Source organism: Neoarius graeffei, chromosome 8, assembly GCF_027579695.1.
Source record: "Neoarius graeffei isolate fNeoGra1 chromosome 8, fNeoGra1.pri, whole genome shotgun sequence".
Classification (NCBI taxonomy): Eukaryota; Metazoa; Chordata; class Actinopteri; order Siluriformes; family Ariidae; genus Neoarius; species Neoarius graeffei.
Genome location: NC_083576.1, coordinates 88,479,295 through 88,504,587, shown reverse-complemented (window position 1 = coordinate 88,504,587; position 25,293 = coordinate 88,479,295). Strand labels below are relative to the sequence as shown.

General features: G+C 43.6%; 1 protein-coding gene across 1 annotated transcript in view; it reads right to left on the bottom strand.

Moving 5' to 3' along the window:
- LOC132891020 (cytochrome P450 2F2-like) overlaps positions 1 to 24,491 on the bottom strand; it is a 43,669-nt gene extending 19,178 nt beyond the window's left edge. The window contains exons 1-4 of the mRNA XM_060928460.1: positions 24,330 to 24,491; positions 8,201 to 8,360; positions 7,929 to 8,081; positions 7,659 to 7,819 (exon numbers count right to left, since the gene is read on the bottom strand). Coding sequence (XP_060784443.1) covers positions 7,659 to 7,819; positions 7,929 to 8,081; positions 8,201 to 8,360; positions 24,330 to 24,491 — 636 coding nt within the window. The remainder of the gene's footprint in view (positions 1 to 7,658; positions 7,820 to 7,928; positions 8,082 to 8,200; positions 8,361 to 24,329) is intronic.
- Between the last annotated feature and the right edge of the window lie 802 nt (positions 24,492 to 25,293).

Here is a 25,293-nt window from a genome sequence, read left to right as displayed (position 1 = left end):
GGGGGGGCTCACGCCCCTGGGCCACAGCCAATCAGGGGCCTTGTAATATTAATAAAATAATAAACTGTCGGAATCGTGGGCCTACATTAATGTACGGATAGAAATAAGGTTAGAAATAAATGAGCGCACAGTAGCCTGCTGTAAGAGACATGGTGGATGTGGTTCGCGAAACGAACACCCACAACTGTACCAGAATAAAATGTAACAAAATGTAACGTCACGCACGAAAGCGCGCCAAAGACTGCAGACTACTGAGACACAAATTTAGAGGCTTTGAAAGATGAAGCGTTCACATGTTAGCGGGGCGCATAAAAGGAAAAAAAAAGAGAGATGCAGGTAATGATAGAATCGTTGCCTACAGTAGTGCTTGAAAGTTTGTGAACCCTTTAGAATTTTCTATATTTCTGCATAAATATGACCTAAAACATCATCAGATTTTCACACAAGTTCTAAAAGTAGATAAAGAGAACCCAGTTAAACAAATGAGACAAAAATATTATACTTGCTCATTTATTTATTGAGGAAAATGATCCAATATTACATATCTGGGAGTGGCAAAAGTATGTGAACCTTTGCTTTCAGTATCTGGTGTGACCCCCTTGTGCAGCAATAACTGCAACTAAACGTTTGTGGTAACTGTTGATCAGTCCTGCACACCGGCTTGGAGGATTTTTAGCCCGTTCCTCCGTACAGCACAGCTTCAACTCTGGGATGTTGGTGGGTTTCCTCACATGAACTGCTCGCTTCAGGTTCTTCCACAACATTTCAATTGGATTAAGGTCAGGACTTTGACTTGGCCATTCCAAAACATTAACTTTATTCTTCTTTAACCATTCTTTGGTAGAACGACTTGTGTGCTTAGGGTTGTTGTCTTGCTGCATGACCCACCTTCTCTTGAGATTCAGTACATGGACAGACATTTTCCTTCAGAATTCGCTGGTATAATTCAGAATTCATTGTTCCATCAATGATGGCAAGCCGTCCTGGCCCAGATGCAGCAAAACAGACCCAAACCATGATACTACCACCACCATGTTTCACAGATGGGATAAGGTTCTTATGCTGGAATGCAGTGTTTTTCTTTCTGCAAACATAACGCTTCTCATTTAAACCAAAAAGTTCTATTTTGGCCTTATCTGTCCACAAAACATTTTTCCAATAGCCTTCTGGCTTGTCCACATGATCTTTAGCAAACTGCAGACGAGCAGCAATGTTCTTTTTGGAGAGCAGTGGCTTTCTCTTTGCAGCCCTGCCATGCACACCATTGTTGTTCAGTGTTCTCCTGATGGTGGACTCATGAACATTAACATTAGCCAATGTGAGAGAGGCCTTCAGTTGCTTAGAAGTTACCTGGGGTCCTTTGTGACCTTGCCAACTATTGCACACCTTGCTCTTGGAGTGATCTTTGTTGGTAGACCACTCCTGGGGAGGGTAATATTGGTCTTGAATTTTCTCCATTTGTACACAATCTGTCTGACTGTGGATTGGTGGAGTCCAAACTCTTTAGAGATGGTTTTGTAACCTTTTCCAGCCTGATGAGCATCAACAATGCTTTTTCTGAGGTCCTCAGAAATCTTATTTGTTCGTGCCATGATACACTTCCACAAACATGTCTTGTGAAGATCACACTTTGATAGATCCCTGTTCTTTAAATAAGAACTTTTAAGTACTTTTGCCACTCCCAGATATGTAATATTGGATCATTTTCCTCAATAAATAAATGACCGAGTATAATATTTTTGTCTCATTTGTTAAACTGGGTTCTCTTTATCTACTTTTAGGACTTGTGTGAAAATCTGAAGATGTTTTAGGTCATATTTATGCAGAAATATAGAAAATTCTAAAGGGTTCACAAACTTTCAAGCTCCACTGTAAAGTCACAGACTTTTTTAAGGTAAGGATCATCAATCTGTTCAGAACATCAGCTACTTATCAGTTATCAGCCTACCAGCAGCTAGGCTATGTGCAGCTAAGCTAGATATGCTATGATCTGTCCAACAGTAAAATAAATCAGTTGTGATTTGAATACGTGTCGTGTGATTTGAGTTATAATCCTGTTAGTATAATAGCATATTTCCATGGGGATAATAAAATGTCTAAAACGGCATCTACTGAAGAAATTGATGAAAAGATTGTAGCCTATAATGTTCACAGTTCGGGCAGCAGACAGAGTAAGCATACTGAGGGGAATAGCAACACAAAGCTAGCGCAGATCCACATTTCTCGCTAGCTGTGTTGGGTGTGTTGTTAACCCGTGTGGATTTAAGTGAAATACTTGAGAAGTTCTGTGGTCAAGACAGCGTTTTAAGGTAAGGACACTTGATTATTAATGTTTGCCCGCCGTGGCTTGTTGTTGACGAAAGGCCCACATGATTTTGCCTTATGCAGCTACTGCTAGCGTTATGCTTTGAACTAGGTTAAGCTCATTTGCGCTAAAGGATGGGTTTATTGAAGAACTTTGATGTAGTTAGTTTCTTTTTAAAAAATCGTATGCTCAAAACAGTATGCCCGTGTTCATCATGTTTAACTTTTTTCTTGATGGAGTGCGTGAAATAGGGCTGTGCAATGTCCCCTTAATTGGCATCGACGATGTTTACAGTGCAAACATTGTGATGGACGATCATATCGTGGGGGGGGATTTTAATACCACATTATTAAATATATTATTATTATTATTATTATTATTATTATTATTATTATTATTATTATTAAAAGTATTAGATACTCATCCGAGGCTTTGGCACGTTAAGAAAAAAAAGCGCTAGGTGATGTGGAATATTTGGCCTTGATAACGGATATGTGGTCCAGCTGCAACATGATGCCCTATATGTCAGCTACCGTACATTATGTGGACCGAGAGTGGGCAATGCAGTCCAAATGCCTGCAGACGAGTTTCATGCCAGAGACACATTCAGCGGACAATTTAGAAGACGCATTGCGTGAGACACTTGCCGAATGGAAAATAGAGGAGAAAAAGATCGCCTGCATAACAACGGGGCGAGTATTGTCACAGCCATCAGGCAATTGAAATGGCCGTGGTTAAGTTGTTTTGGGCACAATTTGAACCTGGCCATAACCAACTCGCTTGCGCAACAGAGGGCCAGTACAGACCGAGCGTTTGGAGTTTGCCGAGCAGTCAACACCGCGTTTGCGCACAGCTGGCTTCGGAGAAATGAGCTGCACAAAGCGCAGGTGGAAATGAACCTCCCCGAGCACTCACTGATCACGGCAAGATATTAATCTGCTCTAACAATGAAAGACTAGGATTCAAACTATGAGAAGAAACTACACTTAAGCTATTACTCATTGTTTATTTACACCATATCAGTTGAAGATGCGTTTCGGCCTTTAGTGCGCACTTGAACGCGCTAATTTTTCCAATTTATTAGTGTTTGAATTATTGCACCAGCTTTTAAAATCATGATTTAATATTGGTTTTTTTTTTTTACTGTCTTTACATTTGTCAGAATCACCTTCATTCTTCCATTTGGTTTGACATTATGGCTTAGAGTGGACCATTTTGTGTCTGAAAGTGGGCCTATTTACCAGATTAAAGTTATTTGACTTCTGCCGAAGTCTGCGCTTCACTGCCGTTTGATAAGGTGAAATATTTCCCGACTGTTAATAGTGGCTATTTGTTTGAACAACATGACAAATTTTACATTAAAAGTATAGTGTAGGCTAAAAAATGAAGTCAAAATTTATTATTAGTAGCATACTGTATTTGTGTAAACACATGTTATGTTCACTAGCACGTCCCTGCACCATAACCTACGTGAACAAGCGGTAATAGGATATTACTTTATAATGATTTATATAATTATGTATTTATAATATGTTATATTTATATATTAAACAAAACTAACTAACTAAACTAACAAAAAACTAACTTTTTAGGGTAAATAGGCCCAGATGATACTGTATATGCATGATTATGACAGGAGGGGGCGTGGTATCACGATGGTGGCTCTCCATCGTGATGGATGACCACCATCGTCGATGGACGATGGCATCATCTATCGGCACAGCCCTAGCGTGAAATATTGTTGCAAGTGGTATTTTGATGCAGTCATGTCAAAAAGGCAGTTGAATGCACGGTCTCATTCAAGGAGAAGGAAGACTTGCATGATGCTTGAACATAGATCGGTAAAATAGACCCTAGTAGGACTTGGTTTTGTGTATTTCGGTCTGTAGAGTTATGAGTTTGGCCGCTGTCCATGGTGTTTACGTTTCATGTGGCTGCCGAGCCAAGTACCTTGACTTGCAGTGAATGTTTGTTTTCATGCCGCCGAGCTATTTTTATGTATTTTATTTTTTAAAAGGACTTGTCTGTAGGTGTGTGTGTTTTATGTTTACAACACATAGGTCTACATAATAGCGCACGCAGGCTTGTGTGGTTATCTCTGGCCATGCCCCTGCGTGAAAGTTACGCAGTATCACTGTCCTGTCCGTGGTAATAATCAGAACCGGCTCTGTAATGATAATGCGTGCGTTCTTCTCTCCCTCTGTGGTCGGATGTGTTGAGCGATGTGAGCGTGGACCTTGCGCAGCTACGCTGAGCCAAACGTAACCTATCGTAGGCTTCTAGGCTAATTACGCACTTACACTGTAAATGCTTGACACGTATTGCAAATAAAATAAGAGTGTTTTCCTGGCCAACAGTAAGGGTAGGGTTGACAGGTAGCCTATGAGGGGCCTAGCCCCTGGGCCACGGGTGTTGATAAAGCGCCCCTGCGGACATGGAGGAGACCGAGGAACCTGTGGTGGATGACACTGCAGAAAACACAATTTCTTCCAGTAATGAAGTGCACCCCTGGCCCTACATACGTGATCACTTCAGCTTCATAGAGAAAAGGGGTGACAGTTTCATTATGCAATGCAGATTATGTGTGCCCAAGAAGACAACCATTGCGGCATACAAAAATTCGACGACTAATCTGCGCAAGCATGTTGAGGTAAGTATTGTCATTGGCATCATAATCACGGGCGCAGATAGAGGGTGGGACTGGTGGGATTCGTCCCACCCAGATTTAAATTCACCTCGTTCAGTCCCCCCCCCACTTATAGGGAGGAAAAAACGTCTATGCTGTCTTTCTTTGCATAAGGCAAACCTCACGGAAAAATCAAAAGACTAATTACCATTCGGTTTATTGAGGTGCACAGCAGTGTATACATAGTTGCAACAACTCACATAAAACAAAACAAAGACTGCTATTCGGTTGGTTGAGCTGCGCAGACTGCACAGGTTGCGAGCTTGAGCTTGGTTGCTATGGTTACCCACAACAAGTTTGACAGGCATATCGGGCTTGGGGTTGGTTTGCTGGCAGCTTTGTCCCCCCCAGTTTTTTGTCCCCCCCAGTTCAAAAAACGTATCTGCGCCCCTGATCATAATGTTTCCTTTCCATAGTAAAACCGACAATAGGCTGGTTATATTCCAAAAATAGTTGATGGCATTGCTAATGTTGAAGTAGCAACCTGTTGGTACTGTAACATAATGGTAACTAGTCTGTTATTCAGTTGGCTAATCATGCAAGCAAGTTAGCTCGCCAACCTGACGTGATCAGTCCTCCTACCATTCTACATCCAACAGGCCAGAAAGGAATACTAAGCAAAACAAATAATGTTTGAATTGAATTGTTCAATAACACACAGTGCACACAGGCAAGCTACGAGATTTCGGTGCAACGTTTCACTTTCATATTTCGTGTACAATGCTTTGTGTGTGGTCAGGGCGATGTAAACGACATGACTGTGTATTGACCTTTTTTGTTTGTCTCAGTTTTAATGCAGCATTATCCTAAGCATTCGATTTGATACACTTCCTTTAAATAAAACATCTGGGTTGAGATGTACATATATCCTTGTTTCCTCTTCTTTTCATTTTTGCACAACACAATGGAGGCAGAAAACACCCATTGTTAAAAGTAACGTTTTACTTTTACTCAAAGTACATTTTAAATTATCTACTTTTTACTTTTACTTGAGTAGATTTTTTGTCTGGTAACTTTACTTGTACTTAAGTAAAATTTCATCAGAGTAACAGTACTTGTACTTGAGTATAATATTTTAGTACTCTTTCCACCTCTGCTGGTTTGTTTGCCATGCACAGCTTTGATGTAAATAAGTGTCAGCTTATGTCAGCTCCACACTTGCATCCAAGAGGCAGGCCGACAAATGTCACTCCAAGGCACCCACTTACCGAGTAGGTCAGTGAGTAATGCTCTCCATGCACCACCTGCCACTTAGTCTCTCGCAAGCTAGCACCCAGGTTCCTTGGACCCTTCCTCTTCAAGAAGGTAATCAACCAATGTTCTGTTAGACTCGCATTACCACTCACCATGCAACGTGTTCACCCTATCTTTCATGCATCTCAGCATAAACCTCTGGTCTCCAGTCCTTTGCTACCGGGTGATGTTTGTTTTGCCTGGCAAAACAAACCTCGCCCAGTTGGTTTGCCATGCACAGCTTTCATGTAAATAAGTGTCAGCTTTTGAAACCCTGTGTCTCATAAAGATTATTATTATTATTATTATTATTATTATTATTATTATTATTACAAATATATACTGGCTACAAATTACATTTCCAGTTTCACTGTTTTATGGCTACACTGTTAATGATGGAAATAAATAAATCAGTGTATTATATTACACTATTTAAGCACATACAATTTAGTAAAATGTGTGGATTAGTGTTGATGACACGGTGTCTCAGTTGAAATACTTGATTCTGGAACTGTGAGTGTGCAGCACTGAAGCTCATGTCCCTCAACACAAACCTCCTTATAACTCAGTGACTGTTCTGAAATGCTGAAACAGCTGATACGAAACCTGACAGCTTTCCTCAAAAGTGGCCCAAGGGGATTGGAAAGCAGATAACAAGTAATCCTCTGAATGTGCTCAAATTTGAATTTAATTTAATTTTAGTTATTTATCTTTAAAGAGCAGCATACACCTTGACACTTCATACAAATTTCAAATCAAACTGAAGAATATCTACAGCAACTAAAGCAAACAAAAAAAAATGGATTCTTTTAAGCATAAACTTTCTTCAAAGGTTCACATTTTTTACAGCCAGGGACCCCGTAACTGAAAATTCACTCTACTGGCTAACTGATTTTTGAAAATAACCCAACTATACAAATATTTGACCCATTGTTTAAATGCATTTTTTAAAAAAAACACGAAAGGAATATATCAGGTCCAAAATGATATTATTTGTAAGACATTGCTTATTGCTCTCATTTGCACTGACTGTAATAACTCAATAATAAATATAATAACTTTTCTAATGTTGAGTTGTGATTTCCCCAACACTAACATGGAATTAAAAGCCATTAGCATTAATCTTAGTCCAAATAACAGTGGTCAGGCAATGTTGAAGTGACAATTGGTTATTTGTAACTATTTATAATCGCAGTGTTTATAGTCTGGTGTCACCCAGATGAGGATGGGTTCCGTTTTGAGACTAGTTTTCTCAAGGTCTTTTCCTCACATTGTCTCAGGGTTTTTTTGTTTGTTTCTTTTTCTTGTCACTTATGCCACTTGCCCACTATGGATCTAAATCTACAAATCTACCAAATTTCTATAAACTTGTTTTGTGACAATGTCTATTATTAACAGTGTTACACAATTAAAATAGAGTTGATTTGAGCTTACCATTGCCCAAGGTCCATTAGCCAGCTTTACGTTTTCAGTAAATAGCCGAACGTAGACTTTAAGGGTTTCATCGCCATAGTCATAGCGAGTACCAAACAAAACCAGGTAGATGATATTTGATGCTGCATCATGGAACAGAGTCTGAGGATACATGGAGCTTCCTACAAATAGACAAGCTTTGTTGATGTGTTTTTACTTGCTTTGTAAAAGATTTTTTATTGGGCAGCTATAATCAACAGAAAAATGATTAATAAAGTAACATGTTGATACCAGCATGCTTGTCCAATTTTGCAACAACGTGTTCAATTTCTCCAAGAATCCTCTTCTCCATAGACTGTTTCCCCAAGCCAAAGTTCCTTAAGGTCATGAGAGCAAAGCGCCGATGCTCCTTCCATTGAAGACCATAATCAGCCGTTATGACTCCTGTTTCATTTTACTCATATTAGTAACACACATTAGCACTGCACTAACAATACATTTGTAAAATAAATTTAATACAGTCTGGTGATGAGGGATGAGTAACTGTTTGTCACAGAGCTCACCTTTATCTTCAGTTATATCCCTAATCATGGAGTCTGGGCGTCCTGAAAAGTCTGCAGATTTGGTCACCAGAGCTTCTTTTATGGCTTTTAAACCATGAAGAACAACAGCTGGTTTTGTCCCAATATACAGACTGTAAATGTTTCCATACTGCTCAGCCAACTAAACATACAATAATCAACAAATATTATTTCAGCAAAACATACACACATTGCAAATGTGTCATGAGGTAACATGCCTGCTGTTCTGTCATAAGCTGGTTTACATTGTGAGATTTTCAAAACAATTTTGTTGTCATAGACAAATCTTCGTAAACCAATTTGATTGTGACAAAAGATGGCCAACGACAAAGTTCTGGCAGTGTTATAAATTCCAACCTCAGAGTGAGATTGCTGCTACAAAACTCATCTGACAACCACCAGTAGGGGGACCCCACTAGCAGACACTGTTGGCTGACTGCACCCTTAGGTGCCCACATGGTTATTTAAAAAAAAAAGCAAACACACCTTCTAGGGTGCCCCTATGGTAGATAACACCTGCTTTCTGCACAAGTCTGGATCAAACTGAACATCATAATTTTCTTTAATCATAGATGTATCATCTATCATCTCTGTACAAAAGACCCAAACATGTTTTTAACTCAGATCTTTACAGAGATTATTAATGTTAAGGGTGTCACATCTATGCCAGAAACCACACCAAACTCCACTTAACAGAACACACTGCAGCCTACAAACATGGCCGCCACAGATTACAACACCTACACACCTTCACGTTCACAGTCACCACATTTTTAACCATGCACACCTGTTCATTACTTCACATAATCACAGCTCACAATATGTAGGACTCTCGCTACACACACGATTCTGAAGTAAACACTCTGTGTCATTGCCAGACTTTACCAAGACTTGACTGTTAATATTTCAGTACTCTGGTACACAGTAAAAAATGGAGTGTCAATATTGCAGTGTAAACCTATTTTCCTCTGGATAGAGTAGTTATAACACTATGCAGAGTAAAATCGTCTAAATGGTAGTGTCAAAAGTGAGAGTTAATTCCCACTTGCACACAACGACAAAATCTACTCTGCAGGGTGATTATTCCCCGCGAAAATTCTAGAACCGGAGCTCGAGCTGGCATCGCATGTTGGAAGTCATCTCTCTCCCTGCGTGGTAAGTTTGTTTGAATATTTTTAAGTTTTTGCCGTCTATATAGGTATTTTACCATTTACGACCAACATTTTACAATATATTGATGCTGATGCTGATTAGTGTTGCCACCTGTCCCGGTTTTTCTTGATTGTCCTGGATTTTCATGGTCTGTCCCGGAAAAAAAAAAAAATCCGGGACACTGAATGTCCCGGTTTTTTGTACATAATGGGCAAAATGTGTATTTCAACTTGCGAGCCAGCTGAGAACCAGTTTGCTTTTCCGAGCTCGCCGTGCTAAGCGGAGCCACGTCATTACGTTGCTGAATACGTCATTACGTCGCTGTATACGTCACTTACTACGCTGTGTTTGCATAAACCTTGGCGCGAATATCAAAGCAAAAACACGGAAGAAGCAGCAGCAGCAGCAACAACAATAATAATGATGATGGCTGACTTCGCGTTTGTACAGCTGTGGCTTCTCGTCGCTTAAAAATGGCGATCTTTCGCGGTCTTGTTATTGTTGTTGGTCTTAACAACTCCGCCCCCCCGCTGACATAAGCGGTTCTTTCCTCTGGCCCAGCAGAGAGTTGGTGCTAGCCTGGAACCGTTTTTTCTGGCCCCAGAGCCAGATCTTTGTCAGTGGAAACAGAAAACCCAGTTCCAAACTAAACACTGGCCCCGAACCAGCCCTGGAACTGCTTTGGTGGAAATGGGGCAATGGAGGATGCTTGGACTGATAAAAGAAACAGACTCTCTGTTGCAATGGTGAAGGCTGAGCTTCAAGTCAGGCTAAACTTTCAGTTGTCCTGTACTGAGTTCAAGACATTCATTGAAAATCAGCCAGGACTCATAGCAGCAGCAAAGAAAAACACCAAATATAAATGGAAGATTAGGTAAGGTTTTGGTGAATTAAATGAAATCCAAATAGTCTTATCTGCCTACTCCTGTATGTACTGTATGTGCCCAGTTATATGTCCTCCTATGTATTTGTTTAGCCAAGAGCAGCAGAGGCACAGGCAAGCACAAGCAAAGCACACACCACACTCTAAGCAATCAGGTAAACTGTTTGACACTACACCTTATATTGTTACATTCAGGTATTCTTAGATACAATGAAAAATTAGATTTATTTTTATTCCACATAAGCAAACAAACAACTTAATTATGTATTCCCTTTTTACCTGTGCCCACTACTGCCCCCAGGTGTCCACAACCAAAAACTGTTGGAAATAAACCAAAATAATGAAGACCTGCTATATTATGTAAAGCAATTAACTAAACAAATAACTAGCAAAAGCGTCATTTTTACTAATTAGAGCAATACAATTTCAGCGTAGAAGGGCGATTTTTGTCTTGGGTTAGATGTGTGAAGGGCGCCGTTGCTTACAAGCAGAAAGGTCGATTGGATGGTCGAAATGTCCAGGATTTTTGTCAGACACAGGTGGCAACCCTAATGCTGATGATAGACGATTGTAGGTGTATTAAGTTAAATTAGGCATGCATAGGTGTAGGCTAGTTAGCTAATCAATATTTCTCACAGACTTAAAATCCAGATGCATTCGACTGCAATACTACGTCAAGATTTTGGAAGTAATGAATGGTTGATTTAAATGAAAACAAAATCCGACTGCATTTGTTTGTTGACGCCGTGCGATATGGTGAGAATTTAAGTTGTTCAGTCGTGTTGGTGACGTTGGGTTAACATACCAAAATGTAAGCTAGCTAGCTTGACAACGTGGTTTCTGCCCAATGCCATATTAAAATAGCATTGCAACGGTTCACAAGTTCACTTGACAACGTGCCCAATGATTTGCAAGGTGTTATGTTCTCGTGCTTAATTTGTGCCTCTGAAACCAGAAATAGTCGAGTGATGTCAACATAATGACGAAGAAAGTCATTAAGACAATGCTAGTTTTGGGAATCGGTTACAGTGAAGTGTTGCTGAGTTTTATGTGAATTTGTAGATTTGAGAGTTTCATCTAAGTGCACATCATTCTCATACAGATTAGCATGCTAAGCGGAGAATTAGCATGCTAATCTGTATGAGAACGATGTGCACTTAGGGCATGATAAAAGAAAGAAGCGAATGCATGATAATGAACAACGCGAGCAGCAGTCAGGTAGGCAAGGCACCTTAACTGCTCTCACTGACCTGATTCATTTCGAACAAGAGTGAGAAACTTGCTAAACACTGCCGAGTTAAAGCGTGCCCAAGTCTTCGATGTTGTCAGTACACATGCGTTGTAAACTAGGGTTTACTGTCAAGTTAACTGTTGTTTTTGAATCGTTCAGTAGTTGAGAACCTTCAGGTGCTGACTAGCGCTTCGCTTAGCCGGTGCAACTTTCGTCAGTGCTATCGAATCAACAGAGGAGAAAATGTGAGTGGGAGCCGAAGAGGTGCTTTGTTGTCAACGCTTTACAGTTGGTTTGAAAAGTTGTAGAAGTTGAGAGCCATCTGCTGATTAGCGTAGTTTTTCCGGTGCAAGTTTGGTCAGTGCAATCCAATCAGTTGAGGAGGGGAGGGACAGTATGAGAGGAAAAGGTGTCGGCTCGCGCTGTTGTGTTTGTGTGTGACTGCTTGCCTGTGAGGCTGTTTGAATGTAGTTGGACTTGATAAGAGTTTTGTTTAGCCGGTGCAGCTGTGTGTGTGTGTGTGTGTGTGTGTGTGTGTGTGTGTGTGTGTGTGTGTGTGTGAGAGAGAGCCTGTGATTGGATGCTGCAATTAGGAGCAATCTGTCTGTCTCCCCATGTTTTGCTGAATAATGTTATAAATGCAATCACTTATTACAATAATATGGAGCTTAACCCAGCCATGTATCAATTATTTTAAGGTTTACATAAAAAAATCAGAGGGCTGTGAATCAGATGGGATTTGCCATTATTCACCCTAAAATTGCTTAGAATGCAGAAATACAAAATCTTATGGGGGACTTTGCACAGTTCTGTTTAATAACATAAAACATTCATTATCTCTGTTGTTGGTTGTGTCTGAGTTTAAATATCTTTTGACAAGGCCCTCCAACTGTGTGAGTGTGTGTGTGTGTGTGTGTGAATACGTTGATGGATATTAACAGTTATTTGACCTTTCTCAAATTTAACAGAAAATGCTGCTGCGTGTCTCATTTGGTGGAGTGCAGAAGTACATCAAGATGCCTGAACTGACGTTTGGTGATTTCTTGAGAGAAGGTTAGTCACGTAATTTGGATTGAAAGTAGCTTAATGTGTTCAAGTGGTGGCATACTGCAATTATTTCTCATCAGAACATTTTGTGCACTGTTTATTTTTTTACTCTAGTGAGTCTGAAATTTAACATCCCCGAAGACAGACGGTTGGACCTCAAAGTTTATGACCAGTCTAACACAGAGGTAGACTGTGAGGTTTTTGAGGAGCTCATAAAAGTTCCATGGACCTTTCCTAGTTTCATTGGCCAATGAAGCACCTGGTAATTGTTGCCTACTTGCATATGATTTACACACACATCATTTAGGTGGAAGTGTTGAACTATGTAATAATTGCGTTAATATTTTCCAATGCTGAGGTAACCCTCAGTTCACATCATCTCCACGGTCTACTGCATCTTATGACACAGTGATCCTCAACTCCTCCCAGCTTGACCCAGCTGAGGAACCCATTGCAGCCCAAGGCAGTCAACCTAAAAGGCCTTGCCACATCAACTATGAAGCAAAAGCTGTGAGTGTGTGGGTGGATAGGGGGTTTAATTTGCATATGGTGCATCATGTTTGTTTCAGAATTACCAAGTGTTTTTCAAAATACATTACTGCACATGTTATCTTTTAGCTGATTGAAAAAATCCTGACTGCAAAACCTGGAGGTGACCGTATCATGGAGGAGTATGCAAAAACAAAATCAATCACAGATTCAACCAGAAGACGGCTCATCAACATACTTACCGCAGAAATGACGGAAACACATGGGTAAGTATGGGTCAAATGTGTTATCATGAGACATTTAAACATTATTGCAATTATTGTTTTGGTTATGTTGTTCAATGTTATCTAATAATGTTGATTATTGAATACACCAGGACCTCGCCGCCCCGGAGTGTGAAAGTGATGTATGCACAGGGGATTATCGCTCTGTTTCCATATCTTGAAGACCCATATTCACAGAATGGCTATGTAAGTAAAGGTTTTACGATATATTTGCCCTTCAAACTGTTGCTCGTATGAATGTATGTATACATCATACTGTGCATACATTATACATAGGAACACTACTACGATCCGGAAAGTGGTTCAGGATACATTGCATGGCGGTTGAAGACCATTCAACGAAAAGCTTCAGAGGAAAGAGGTCCAGCAGGTAGATCTCCTAAAGGTAATATTTATCATGATGGTGAATTATCAACCTGTGAAATGTGTTTAAAGGAGGATATAAAACTGTGTAGTTCTAAACAGCAACAACAAAATTGTTTTGTTCTAAAGTTGGCGGGCCAGGCCATGGACATACTAGACCCTTTACGGCCGAAGTCCTGACTGATGAGGAAGTGGAATCCGCTATCGCTGTGTTGAGACATTCTGCTGATGAGGAAACCATCCGTCAAAAGATGAAAATCACCTTCAGTTATCGCCACGCGATAGTCAATGATCCTGACAAATCAGCAGAGGTCTTCTCAGCTTTTCCACGGTTCCTGGACACACCAGGACTGGTAAGACATCTACATTCATTGAAGAGTGAGACGTATTGTACAATGTAGCACAAGGTACCAACTCCAGTTGTCCTCCTTTTTCTTTTTTTCTTTTTCAAATTACAGGTAGAGCAGGACTTCAGACTGATGTTTGGCGAGCAGACTGCCAATAAGTTCCTGGAGAGATGGCCTACCACTTTCAAAGCAAGAGTCATTAAGGAAAGCCATGGACTGGTCCCCTCCACAGACCTTCTTGATTTGATGCACAATGCTGAGACATCCACTGAAGTTGAAAATGGTAAGTTTTTGAATGTGGAGAAGTGTGTTGCTAAATATATTGAGGACGGTGGAAAATTATGGCTCAATGTTAACATGATACTTGTTGGCCTTTAGGCTGGGACAGTGACATGTCTGCCATCATACTGCTGCTACATCTGCTACCGCCATCCGCACAGGGACGAAAGAGGTCAGGGAAGATATCAGCATCTAATGCAGTAGATCACCTCATCAAATTCCAAAAGGTACACTAGACTAATATTTGATAATTAATCAACCCATGGCGGCACGGTGGTGTAGTGGTTAGCGCTGTCGCCTCACAGCAAGAAGGTCCTGGGTTCGAGCCCCGGGGCCGGCGAGGGCCTTTCTGTGCGGAGTTTGCATGTTCTCCCCGTGTCCGCGTGGGTTTCCTCCGGGTGCTCCGGTTTCCCCCACAGTCCAAAGACATGCAGGTTAGGTTAACTGGTGACTCTAAATTGACCGTAGGTGTGAATGTGAGTGTGAATGGTTGTCTGTGTCTATGTGTCAGCCCTGTGATGACCTGGCGACTTGTCCAGGGTGTACCCCGCCTTTCGCCCGTAGTCAGCTGGGATAGGCTCCAGCTTGCCTGCGACCCTGTAGAAGGATAAAGCGGCTAGAGATAATGAGATGAGATGAGATAATCAACCCATCATCCATCCCACCACCCCTCCACCCTATCAACAACACTTCATACCCCATACATCACACCACCCCTCACCCCACCCTTGCCAACAACACCACACCCTCTCAAACATCACACCACTGTACAGCCCACAGACACACCTCAAACACCACCTCACCTCACATTTATCACTCCCCCCCCCAACCCACACACACACAGCCTCAAACATTAGTCCACTATCGAGCCCACATCTTCAAACATTACTCCTCTACCCTTACACTTTCTAACATCATTTTACACCCGGTCACCCTCACTGTACTACCTCAGGCCAACACCACTCCACATCACACCCTCAAACCTGAGTCCACCGCTAGTAATTCTATGCATGTGACATAACATTCTTAAATCCTTAAATTGTTTAGAGTTGAGAGCGATGTCATGTTATTGTTCTAATAAATAGTGTTGTTGAATGTGTTTTGTCATAGACGGGAACAAGCCTGCAGCAGCATCTAGACAACATCACTCAAAGCCGTCAGCCCTACCTCCTTGCACAGGGACCCACAAAAAGCAGCATTCACTCCTTCTTCATTGCCATCGATAAGCACGCACTTCCATGCCAAGCCACCACCTCAGTCGGAGCCCTGGATGAACTCTTCAAGGCCCACTTTGTCTTTGGCACATCTTACAGTCCTGTCTTGAACAACTTTTTCACGTTTCTCCAAACTTCCATTTACAACATTGGCGTAGGGAAAACTAAGGAAACGCCAAGAATTGCAGAGTTGCGAGCTAGAATGGTGCGTTAGATTCAATTAAACAATGAGGTGCTTTCTTTGCAGTAATGATCTTGGTGAAGCAAACAATCTTGTAAAGCATCTCAAAGTAATACATGGACTCTGTATGGGAAGGACTCTTTATCTTCAATGTGGCCAAGTGGGATGCTCACGTTTTTTCAATAGTTTTTCTGGTTTTAGGAAGCATCTGAACAAGTGCCATGTGAATAGTGCGTGTGATGTTATTGCTGATGCTGAACCACCACACTGTCAAAGTGTTTGGGATAGTGGTAATGCAAATCCAGCAGAAGAGCCATATGGGGCAGAGGTTGAGTCAGAGCCAGCATTATCCTCACAGCACCTTGTAAATAGTTGTGCCTCTGTCATTTCAGATCTAAAGGCAGCAGGTGTTGCCCAGTCTGTTGTTAATTCTGTTGTGACTTCTTTGGAGGATATTGTGCAGGACATTCATGAGCAGGCAAAAGAGTCAGTCATCCAGTGTGTATTTCGCGATCAAAGAGAAACTGAAACATGCAAAAATGTTGAGGAATGTCTTAACCAATTAGAGAATCCGTTTACAGCTCTTAATTCAGAATACAAACAGTCAAAATTGATGACCAGCAAGTGGGAAACTGTGGAACCAGTAGAGCTTGTAATTGGCTCAAGATTTGACTTGAGGCTGAACAAAAAGACAGGAACATATGACCAAGTAGTAGTTAAAGACACAGTTATGTATATTCCAATTTTATTGACATTAAAATCAATATTCAAAAGTGAACACGCCAGAGAAATGCTCAGAAGTCCACATATTAGTGATTCAAAACTCAGATATTTGTGACGGATCTTTCTTCAACACTCATCCTCTATTTTCATCAGAGAGACACACTATACAGATACAAATGTTTTATGACGACTTTGAGATTGCCAACCCCTTGGGTTCCAAGACGGGAGTTCATAAAATGGGTGGAATCTATTTTACTTTGAGGAATTTCTCACCAAAGTGGAATTCCATTTTGGCCAATGTACATCTTTGTGCCTTGTTTCATGCGGCGGATGTAAAGCGTTAGGCCTAGATAGTTTGTTTGGTCTGGTTGAGAGTTTCAGTGCAAGGTATTGCTGTAGATTTTGTTTAGCTGAAAAAGAGGACTTCCAAACTGAATTCTCTGAAGAGGCTCCAAAAATTGTGTTGCGCACCAAAGAGGCCCACAGTGCTCACTGCCAAGAAATGGCAAATAAGCCCTCTCTTCCTTATGTATTTGGTGTCAAGAGATCATGCTTACTGAATTCACTTACATATTTTCACACAACTGAGAACTACTCAGTTGATGTTATGCATGATCTGTTAGAAGGTGTCGTACAGTTTGAATTAAAGCAGCTGTTTTTGTATTTGGAAGAACATATTACACCGGCAGAACTGAATTTAAGAATATTAAGTTTTGATTATGGTTTCACCGAGAGATGTAATAGGCCAGTGGCTGTGAATTTAAGTGCAGAGTCTAATGATTTGGGACTAAACGCAATTCAGTCATGGTGCTTGCTGAGGAACGTTCCCCTTTTATTTGGAGATTTGGTAGCCTCTACAAACCAAAACTGGACCCTGCTTATTTTGTTATTACAGATAGTAAACATTGTATTCTCTCCGACGTTATCTCAAGGCCTGTGTGTGTTTTTGAAACATTTGATCGTTGAACATCACAAACTGTTTAAGGAGGTATATCCTCAGAAAAAACTTTTACCAAAGCACCATTTCCTGATACATTATCCTTGTTGCATTCAGAAAATAGGACCTGTACTCCATAGCTGGTGCATGCGTTATGAAGGTAAACACAATTTTTTCAAGAAACAGCTGAAGTCCTTTAAAAATGTCACAAAAACGTTGGCCAAAAAGCACCAAAATCATATGGCACACAAGTGGCGATCCTCAACAACCTTTATTCGCTTGGACATTGGTCCAGGAAAAAGTGTGCCTTTAAATATGATCAGTGGTGGTTCAGTGATTGCTATGCAGATGAAAATGTCCAATTGTGATAAGATAAAGTAACGTGGGCTAAGCACAATGGGTATGTATACCGCCGACACCTAGTCATTTGTGGTGAAGTTCTTAATGAAATGCCTCTGTTTTATCAGATTGAATCAGTTGTGATCATACAGGACAAACCGGTGCTGCTCACCATACCTTTATTTACAGTAGCTTTTCAAGAACATTTCTTTGCTTATGAAGTGACTCGGACAAAGCAAGATTTTGTTGCTTTTCATGTTGATGATCTTCCTTATCCAAGACCTTTTGATATACAAATGTCATGTGGAGAGAATGACACCACTATGTACATTGTCCCATATTGTTATCTCTGAGGAGTTATTAGGAAATAAATGGTGCTACAGTACTTTGATTGTCTGTATTGTCTTTTATTATAGCAGTTAAAAACATTACTATTTCAATAATATAAAATGAAATAAATATACACTATATAGTGTAATTTAAGAATGGAAACTACTCTATGTAGTGAAATAAATTTACTCTGGCAGTGAAAGAGAAGTGTTTTTACACATTTCATTGTTAATTTTGACACAATATAGAGTCAGATTAACTCTGAAAATCTTACACTATCTATAGTGTTAAATATTTTTACACACCTCATTGTTAATTTTGTTACAAAATAGAGTAAAATTAACTCTAAAAATCTTACACTGGCTATAGAGTAAATTTTACACTGATTTTGGGTGGGACCAAATGTTATCTGACAGAGTTAAATTCAACTCTTAAAGAGTAAAATTGACACTATGATTTTTACTGTGCAGGAAAAGGAAAATACTTGTATACTTAACTCGTACATAAAACATACGTAAACACTTACAACATGTTGTGATATTGTGATATTGTGATATTGCTGAGAGAGAGGGGTAGGGGGAGAGTGTGTGTTGAGAGAGAGGGGTAGGGGGAGAGTGTGTGTGTTGAGGGAGAGGGGTAGGGGGAGAGTGTGTGTGTTGAGGGAGAGGGGTAGGGGGAGAGTGTGTGTTGAGAGAGAGGGGTAGGGGGAGAGTGTGTGTGTTGAGAGAGAGGGGTAGGGGGAGAGTGTGTGTGTTGAGAGAGAGGGGTAGGGGGAGAGTGTGTGTGTTGAGAGAGAGGGGTAGGGGGAGAGTGTGTGTGAGAGAGGGCTGGGGGAGAGTGTGTGTTGAGAGAGAGAGGGGTAGGGGAGAGTGTGTGTTGAGAGAGAGGGGTAGGGGGAGAGTGTGTGTTGAGAGAGAGAGGGGTAGGGGGAGAGTGTGTGTGTTGAGAGAGGGGTAGGGGGAGAGTGTGTGTGTTGAGAGAGAGGGGTAGGGGGAGAGTGTGTGTGTGAGAGAGGGGTAGGAGGAGAGTGTGTGTTGAGAGAGAGGGGTAGGGGGAGAGTGTGTGTTGAGAGAGAGGGGTAGGGGGAGAGTGTGTGTTGAGAGAGAGGGGTAGGGGGAGAGTGTGTGTGTTGAGGGAGAGGGGTAGGGGGAGAGTGTGTGTGTGAGAGAGGGGTAGGGGGAGAGTGTGTGCTGAGAGAGAGGGGTAGGGGGAGAGTGTGTGTGTGAGAGAGGGGTAGGGGGAGAGTGTGTGTTGAGAGAGAGGGGTAGGGGGAGAGTGTGTGTTGAGAGAGAGGGGTAGGGGGAGAGTGTGTGTGTGAGAGAGAGGGGTAGGGGGAGAGTGTGTGTGTGAGAGAGGGGTAGGGGGAGAGTGTGTGTTGAGAGAGAGGGGTAGGGGGAGAGTGTGTGTGTTGAGGGAGAGGGGTAGGGGGAGAGTGTGTGTGTTGAGGGAGAGGGGTAGGGGGAGAGTGTGTGTGTGAGAGAGGGGTAGGGGGAGAGTGTGTGTTGAGAGAGAGGGGTAGGGGGAGAGTGTGTGTTGAGAGAGTGGGGTAGGGGGAGAGTGTGTGTGTGAGAGAGGGGTAGGGGGAGAGTGTGTGCTGAGAGAGAGGGGTAGGGGGAGAGTGTGTGTTGAGAGAGAGGGGTAGGGGGAGAGTGTGTGTGTTGAGGGAGAGGGGTAGGGGGAGAGTGTGTGTTGAGAGAGAGGGGTAGGGGGAGAGTGTGTGTTGAGAGAGAGGGGTAGGGGGAGAGTGTGTGTTGAGAGAGAGGGGTAGGGGGAGAGTGTGTGAGAGAGAGAGGGGTAGGGGGAGAGTGTGTGCTGAGAGAGAGGGGTAGGGGGAGAGTGTGTGTTGAGAGAGAGGGGTAGGGGGAGAGTGTGTATGTTGAGGGAGAGGGGTTGGGGGAGAGTGTGTGTTGAGGGAGAGGGGTAGGGGGAGAGTGTGTGTGAGAGAGGGGTAGGGGAGAGTGTGTGTTGAGAGAGAGAGAGGGGTAGGGGGAGAGTGTGTGCTGAGAGAGAGAGAGGGGTAGGGGGAGAGTGTGTGTTGAGAGAGAGGGGTAGGGGGAGAGTGTGTGTTGAGAGAGAGAGGGGTAGGGGGAGAGTGTGTGTGTTGAGAGAGGGGTAGGGGGAGAGTGTGTGTGTTGAGGGAGAGGGGTAGGGGGAGAGTGTGTGTTGAGGGAGAGGGGTAGGGGGAGAGTGTGTGCTGAGAGAGAGGGGTAGGGGGAGAGTGTGTGTTGAGAGAGAGGGGTAGGGGGAGAGTGTGTGTTGAGAGAGAGGAGTAGGGGGAGAGTGTGTGTGTTGAGGGAGAGGGGTAGGGGGAGAGTGTGTGTTGAGGGAGAGGGGTAGGGGGAGAGTGTGCTGAGAGAGGGGTAGGGGGAGAGTGTGTGCTGAGAGAGAGGGGTAGGGGGAGAGTGTATGTGTGAGAGAGGGGTAGGGGGAGAGTGTGTGCTGAGAGAGAGGGGTAGGGGGAGAGTGTGTGTTGAGAGAGAGGGGTAGGGGGAGAGTGTGTGTGTGTGTGAGAGAGGGGTAGGGGGAGAGTGTGTGTTGAGAGAGAGGGGAAGGGGGAGAGTGTGTGTTGAGGGAGAGGGGTAGGGGGAGAGTGTGTGTGTTGAGGGAGAGGGGTAGGGGGAGAGTGTGTGTTGAGAGAGAGGGGTAGGGGGAGAGTGTGTGTTGAGAGAGAGGGGTAGGGGAAGAGTGTGTGTTGAGAGAGAGGGGTAGGGGGAGCGTGTGTGTGTGTGTGTGTGTGTGTGTGTGTGTGTGTGTGTGTGTGTGTGTGTGTGTGTGTGTGTGTGTGTGAGAGAGAGAAAGAAGGGTAGGGGGAGAGTGTGTGTTGAGAGAGAGGGGTAGGGGGAGAGTCTGTGTGTGAGAGAGAGGGGTAGGGGGAGAGTGTGTGTGTGAGAGAGGGGTAGGGGGAGAGTGTGTGTTGAGAGAGAGGGGTAGGGGGAGAGTGTGTGTTGAGAGAGAGGGGTAGGGGGAGAGTGTGTGTGTGAGAGAGAGGGGTAGGGGGAGAGTGTGTGTGTGTGAGAGAGGGGTAGGGGGAGAGTGTGTGTTGAGAGAGAGGGGTAGGGGGAGAGTGTGTGTTGAGAGAGAGGGGTAGGGGGAGAGTCTGTGTTGAGAGAGAGGGGTAGGGGGAGAGTGTGTGTTGAGAGAGAGGGGTAGGGGGAGAGTGTGTGCTGAGAGAGAGGGGTAGGGGGAGAGTGTGTGTTGAGAGAGAGGGGTAGGGGGAGAGTGTGTGTTGAGAGAGAGAGGGGTAGGGGGAGAGTGTGTGTGTGAGAGAGGGGTAGGGGGAGAGTGTGTGTTGAGAGAGAGGGGTAGGGGGAGAGTGTGTGTGAGAGAGGGGTAGGGGGAGAGTGTGTGTTGAGAGAGAGGGGTAGGGGGAGAGTGTGTGTTGAGAGAGAGGGGTAGGGGGAGTGTGTGTGTGTTGAGGGAGAGGGGTAGGGGGAGAGTGTGTGTGTGAGAGAGGGGTAGGGGGAGAGTGTGTGTTGAGAGAGAGGGGTAGGGGGAGAGTGTGTGTGTTGAGAGAGGGGTAGGGGGAGAGTGTGTGTTGATAGAGAGAGAGAGGGGTAGGGGGAGAGTGTGTGTTGAGAGAGAGAGAGGGGTAGGGGGAGAGTGTGTGTTGAGAGAGAGAGAGAGAGGGGTAGGGGGAGAGTGTGTGTGTTGAGAGAGGGGTAGGGGGAGAGTGTGTGTGTTGAGAGAGAGGGGTAGGGGGTGAGTGTGTGTTGAGAGAGAGGGGTGGGGGGAGAGTGTGTGTGTGTTGAGAGAGAGGGGTAGGGGAGAGTGTGTGTGTGAGAGAGAGGGGTAGGGGGAGAGTGTGTGTGTGTGAGAGAGAGGGGTAGGGGGAGAGTGTGTGTTGTGAGAGGGGTAGGGGGAGGTGTGTGTTGAGTGAGGGGGTAGGGGAGAGTGTGTGTGTTGAGGGAGAGGGGTAGGGGGGAGCGTGTGTGTGTGTGTGTGTGTGTGTGTGTGTGTGTGTGTGTGAGAGAGAGAGAGAAGGGTAGGGGGAGAGGGTGTGTGGGGGGGGTGGGGGAGAGTGGTGTGGGGGGGGTAGGGGGAGAGTGTGTGTGAGAGAGAGGGGTAGGGGGGGAGAGTGTGTGTTGAGAGAGAGGGGGTAGGGGGAGAGTGTGTGTTGAGAGAGAGGGTAGGGGGAGATTGTGTGTGTGAGAGGAGGGGTAGGGGGAGAGTGTGTGTTGAGGGGAGGGGTGGGGGTGTTGTGTGTGTGAGAGAGGGGGTAGGGGGGGTGGTGTTGGGAGGGGGTGGGGGGGGGTGTGTGTGGGGTGGGGGGGTGGGGGGGGGGTGTGGGGGGGGGGGTGGGGGGGGGGGGGGGGGGGTGGGGGGGGGGGGGGGGGGGGGGGGGGGGGGTGGGGGGGGGGGGGGGGTGGGGGGGGGGGGGGGGGTGGGGGGGGGGGGGGGGGGGGGGGGGGGGGGGTGAGAGAGAGGGGTAGGGGAGATTGTGTGTGTTGAGAGAGAGGGGTAGGGGAAGAGTGTGTGTTGAGAGAGAGGGGTAGGGGGAGATTGTGTGTGTTGAGAGAGAGGGGTAGGGGGAGAGTGTGTGTTGAGAGAGAGGGGTAGGGGGAGAGTGTGTTTTGAGAGAGAGGGGTAGGGGGAGATTGTGTGTGTTGAGAGAGAGGGGTAGGGGGAGAGTGTGTGTTGAGAGAGAGGGGTAGGGGGAGAGTGTGTGTTGAGAGAGAGGGGTAGGGGGAGAGTGTGTGTTGAGAGAATGCATGAGTGTTGTGTATGTATGAGTGTGACAATTATTAATCAATGTGTACTCCCACCAGTAACACACAACATCTCACACACATTAATATAAACATCACACAACATCTCTATATTTTCTCTCTGTCTATCTAGTATCTATCTATGTGTGCACACAGCACAAATCCCACTGTAGCCGGATATCTATAAAGACGCATATTTATCTATACGGTTGCATTTACATGTAAACGAAGGTTTCAGTCACTGAAAATGGATACTTTCGAAAACCCCGGGCAGAGTGGAGATTTCTGGAAACTCGGGAGATTTCTGGAAACTCTGAATTGTCTGAGGACAGAATTGTAACTGTATGTCTACAAAGTGAGAAAACTTGAAGAGAGTATAAGAGATGAATAACTTACATCCCAAATTAATCGCACGTTCACGTAGTTCGTAGGTTGTTCTGTTGTCGGACAAGAGCATGACTATCTGATACCACCACCGTCACGACAACCTGCTCATCCACCTGCTGCTTGAACGCGCCAAATGTTTGTGTGCTACGGTAATATGCATCCCCGCAGAAACCAAATAGGCGGAACAAAAATCCAGAGGGCGGAACTAACATTTTGTGTGACATACTGGCAGTGTTGGGCACGTTACTTTCAAAAAGTAATTAGTTATAGTTACTAGTTACTTTTCCCAAAAAGTAACTGAGTTAGTAACGGAGTTACTTTGTCATAAAAGTAACTAATTACCAGGGAAAGTAATTATTCCGTTACATTTTGTTCCCCCTCAAAAAAAAAATCAAATTCAATTAGTGTAATCATAAAAAAAAGTGAATGTTAAATGTGTTTAATGACTGAAATGGACACTTAACAGAACCAATTAGCAATGGTATCTACACTATATTAATATTTTTGTGGGACAATGTGAGATAAGACATCTATCAAATGTAATATATTTTTGTAGTTATTAAAATTATGTTACTAATTACTGGCCACTGATGAGGACAAACGCTTTGTTCCTCGACATAATCTGCATTGCACGTAAACACTCTTGCCTTTTATTTCAAGTAATGAAAAGTAATGGCTGTATTTCCAATGTGAAAGCGCAGTGCTGGGCTGACCGCTCGCCATCGCTGTGTCTTCCGATTGAAAGAGCGCGCAGTAGTGCAGTAGGCGTGGCCTACCTACATATGTTGTCCAAATCTACTCTGATTGGCTTACTGTGCCGTTGTCTCGCGTCTCCCCGCCCCACACGAAAGCAGAGTAAAGAAAGGCTGAACGAGCAGCGTGCCAGATGAGAACAGCTTTAATAAAGTAACGCATAGTATTTTATTGTAAGTAACGGGAACGGCGTTATAACGATGTAAAAAGTAATTAGTTAGATTACTCGTTACTAAAAAAAGTAACGCCGTTAGTAACGCCATTTATTTCTAACGCCGTTATTCCCATCACTGCATATTGGTTTTATAAATTTTATTGTCCGGCCCTGGGGTGGCCAGGGCAGGGTGAAGGCGTGCCCTGGGGTGGTCACGGCCCCCCCGGCCACCCCTTAGCTCCGCCCCTGCAAACCATTCATTAACTGCTTCCACAAATGATCACATTTTTAACAGATAATATGAAATTGTACCTTCTCAAAGTCTTTCAGAGGATTTTTCATGTTAAAATGAAACAAGTTCCCGAATATAGGAAGAGGTTGTGGTCCAGGAGGGAAGTTCTTGGGTCTCTGGATCCTGATGAAGAGGAAGAGGAGGCAGACACAAACAACAGCCAGAATCCAGGAACCCAGCATGATGACTGCTGTACTGCTGCTCTATACTCTACAAACCTCTGGAATGACAGGTCCTTATAGCAAAGAGAGTTTGTTAATCATTTACAGAGCAATGTAACAGAACAAGGCAGCACGGTGGTGTAGTGGTTGGCACTGTTGCCTCACAGCAAGAAGGTTCTGGGTTTGACCCCAGTGGCCAATGGGGGCCTTTCTGTGTGGAGTTTGCAGATTAGATTAGATTAGATTAGATTAGATTAGATTAGATTAGATTAGATTAGATTAGATTAGATTAGATTAGATTAGATTAGATTAGATTAGATTAGATTAGATTCAACTTTCTCATTGCACATGTGACAGGCACAAAGCAACGAAATGTAGATTGCATCTAACCAGAAGTGCATAGCAGTAAATAACAAGTGTAATATACATAAATATAAATGTACAGGAATTACAAGGTATGGAATGGTATAACGAAAGCGGCTAGAGATAATGAGAATGAGATGAGATATTTACAGTATGTTCAAAATGTGCAATATGAATGAATTATAGTGCAATAGTATGATATATCGATATTTGCAGTATACAAAACAGGGTATGAATAAACAGTAGTGCAAATAGTGATAGTACAGTGAAATCAGTTCAAGTAAATTCAGTTTGCTCGGGGGGGTTGAGCATGTGTGTGTGGAGGGGGGGACCGTGGTGGGGTGGAGTTCAGCAGTGAGAGAGCTGAAGGAAAAAAACTGTTCCTGAACCTGGTGGTTTTGGTCCGAAGACTCCTGTAGCACCTTCCAGAGGGCAGGAGAGTGAACAGTTTGTGTGCTGG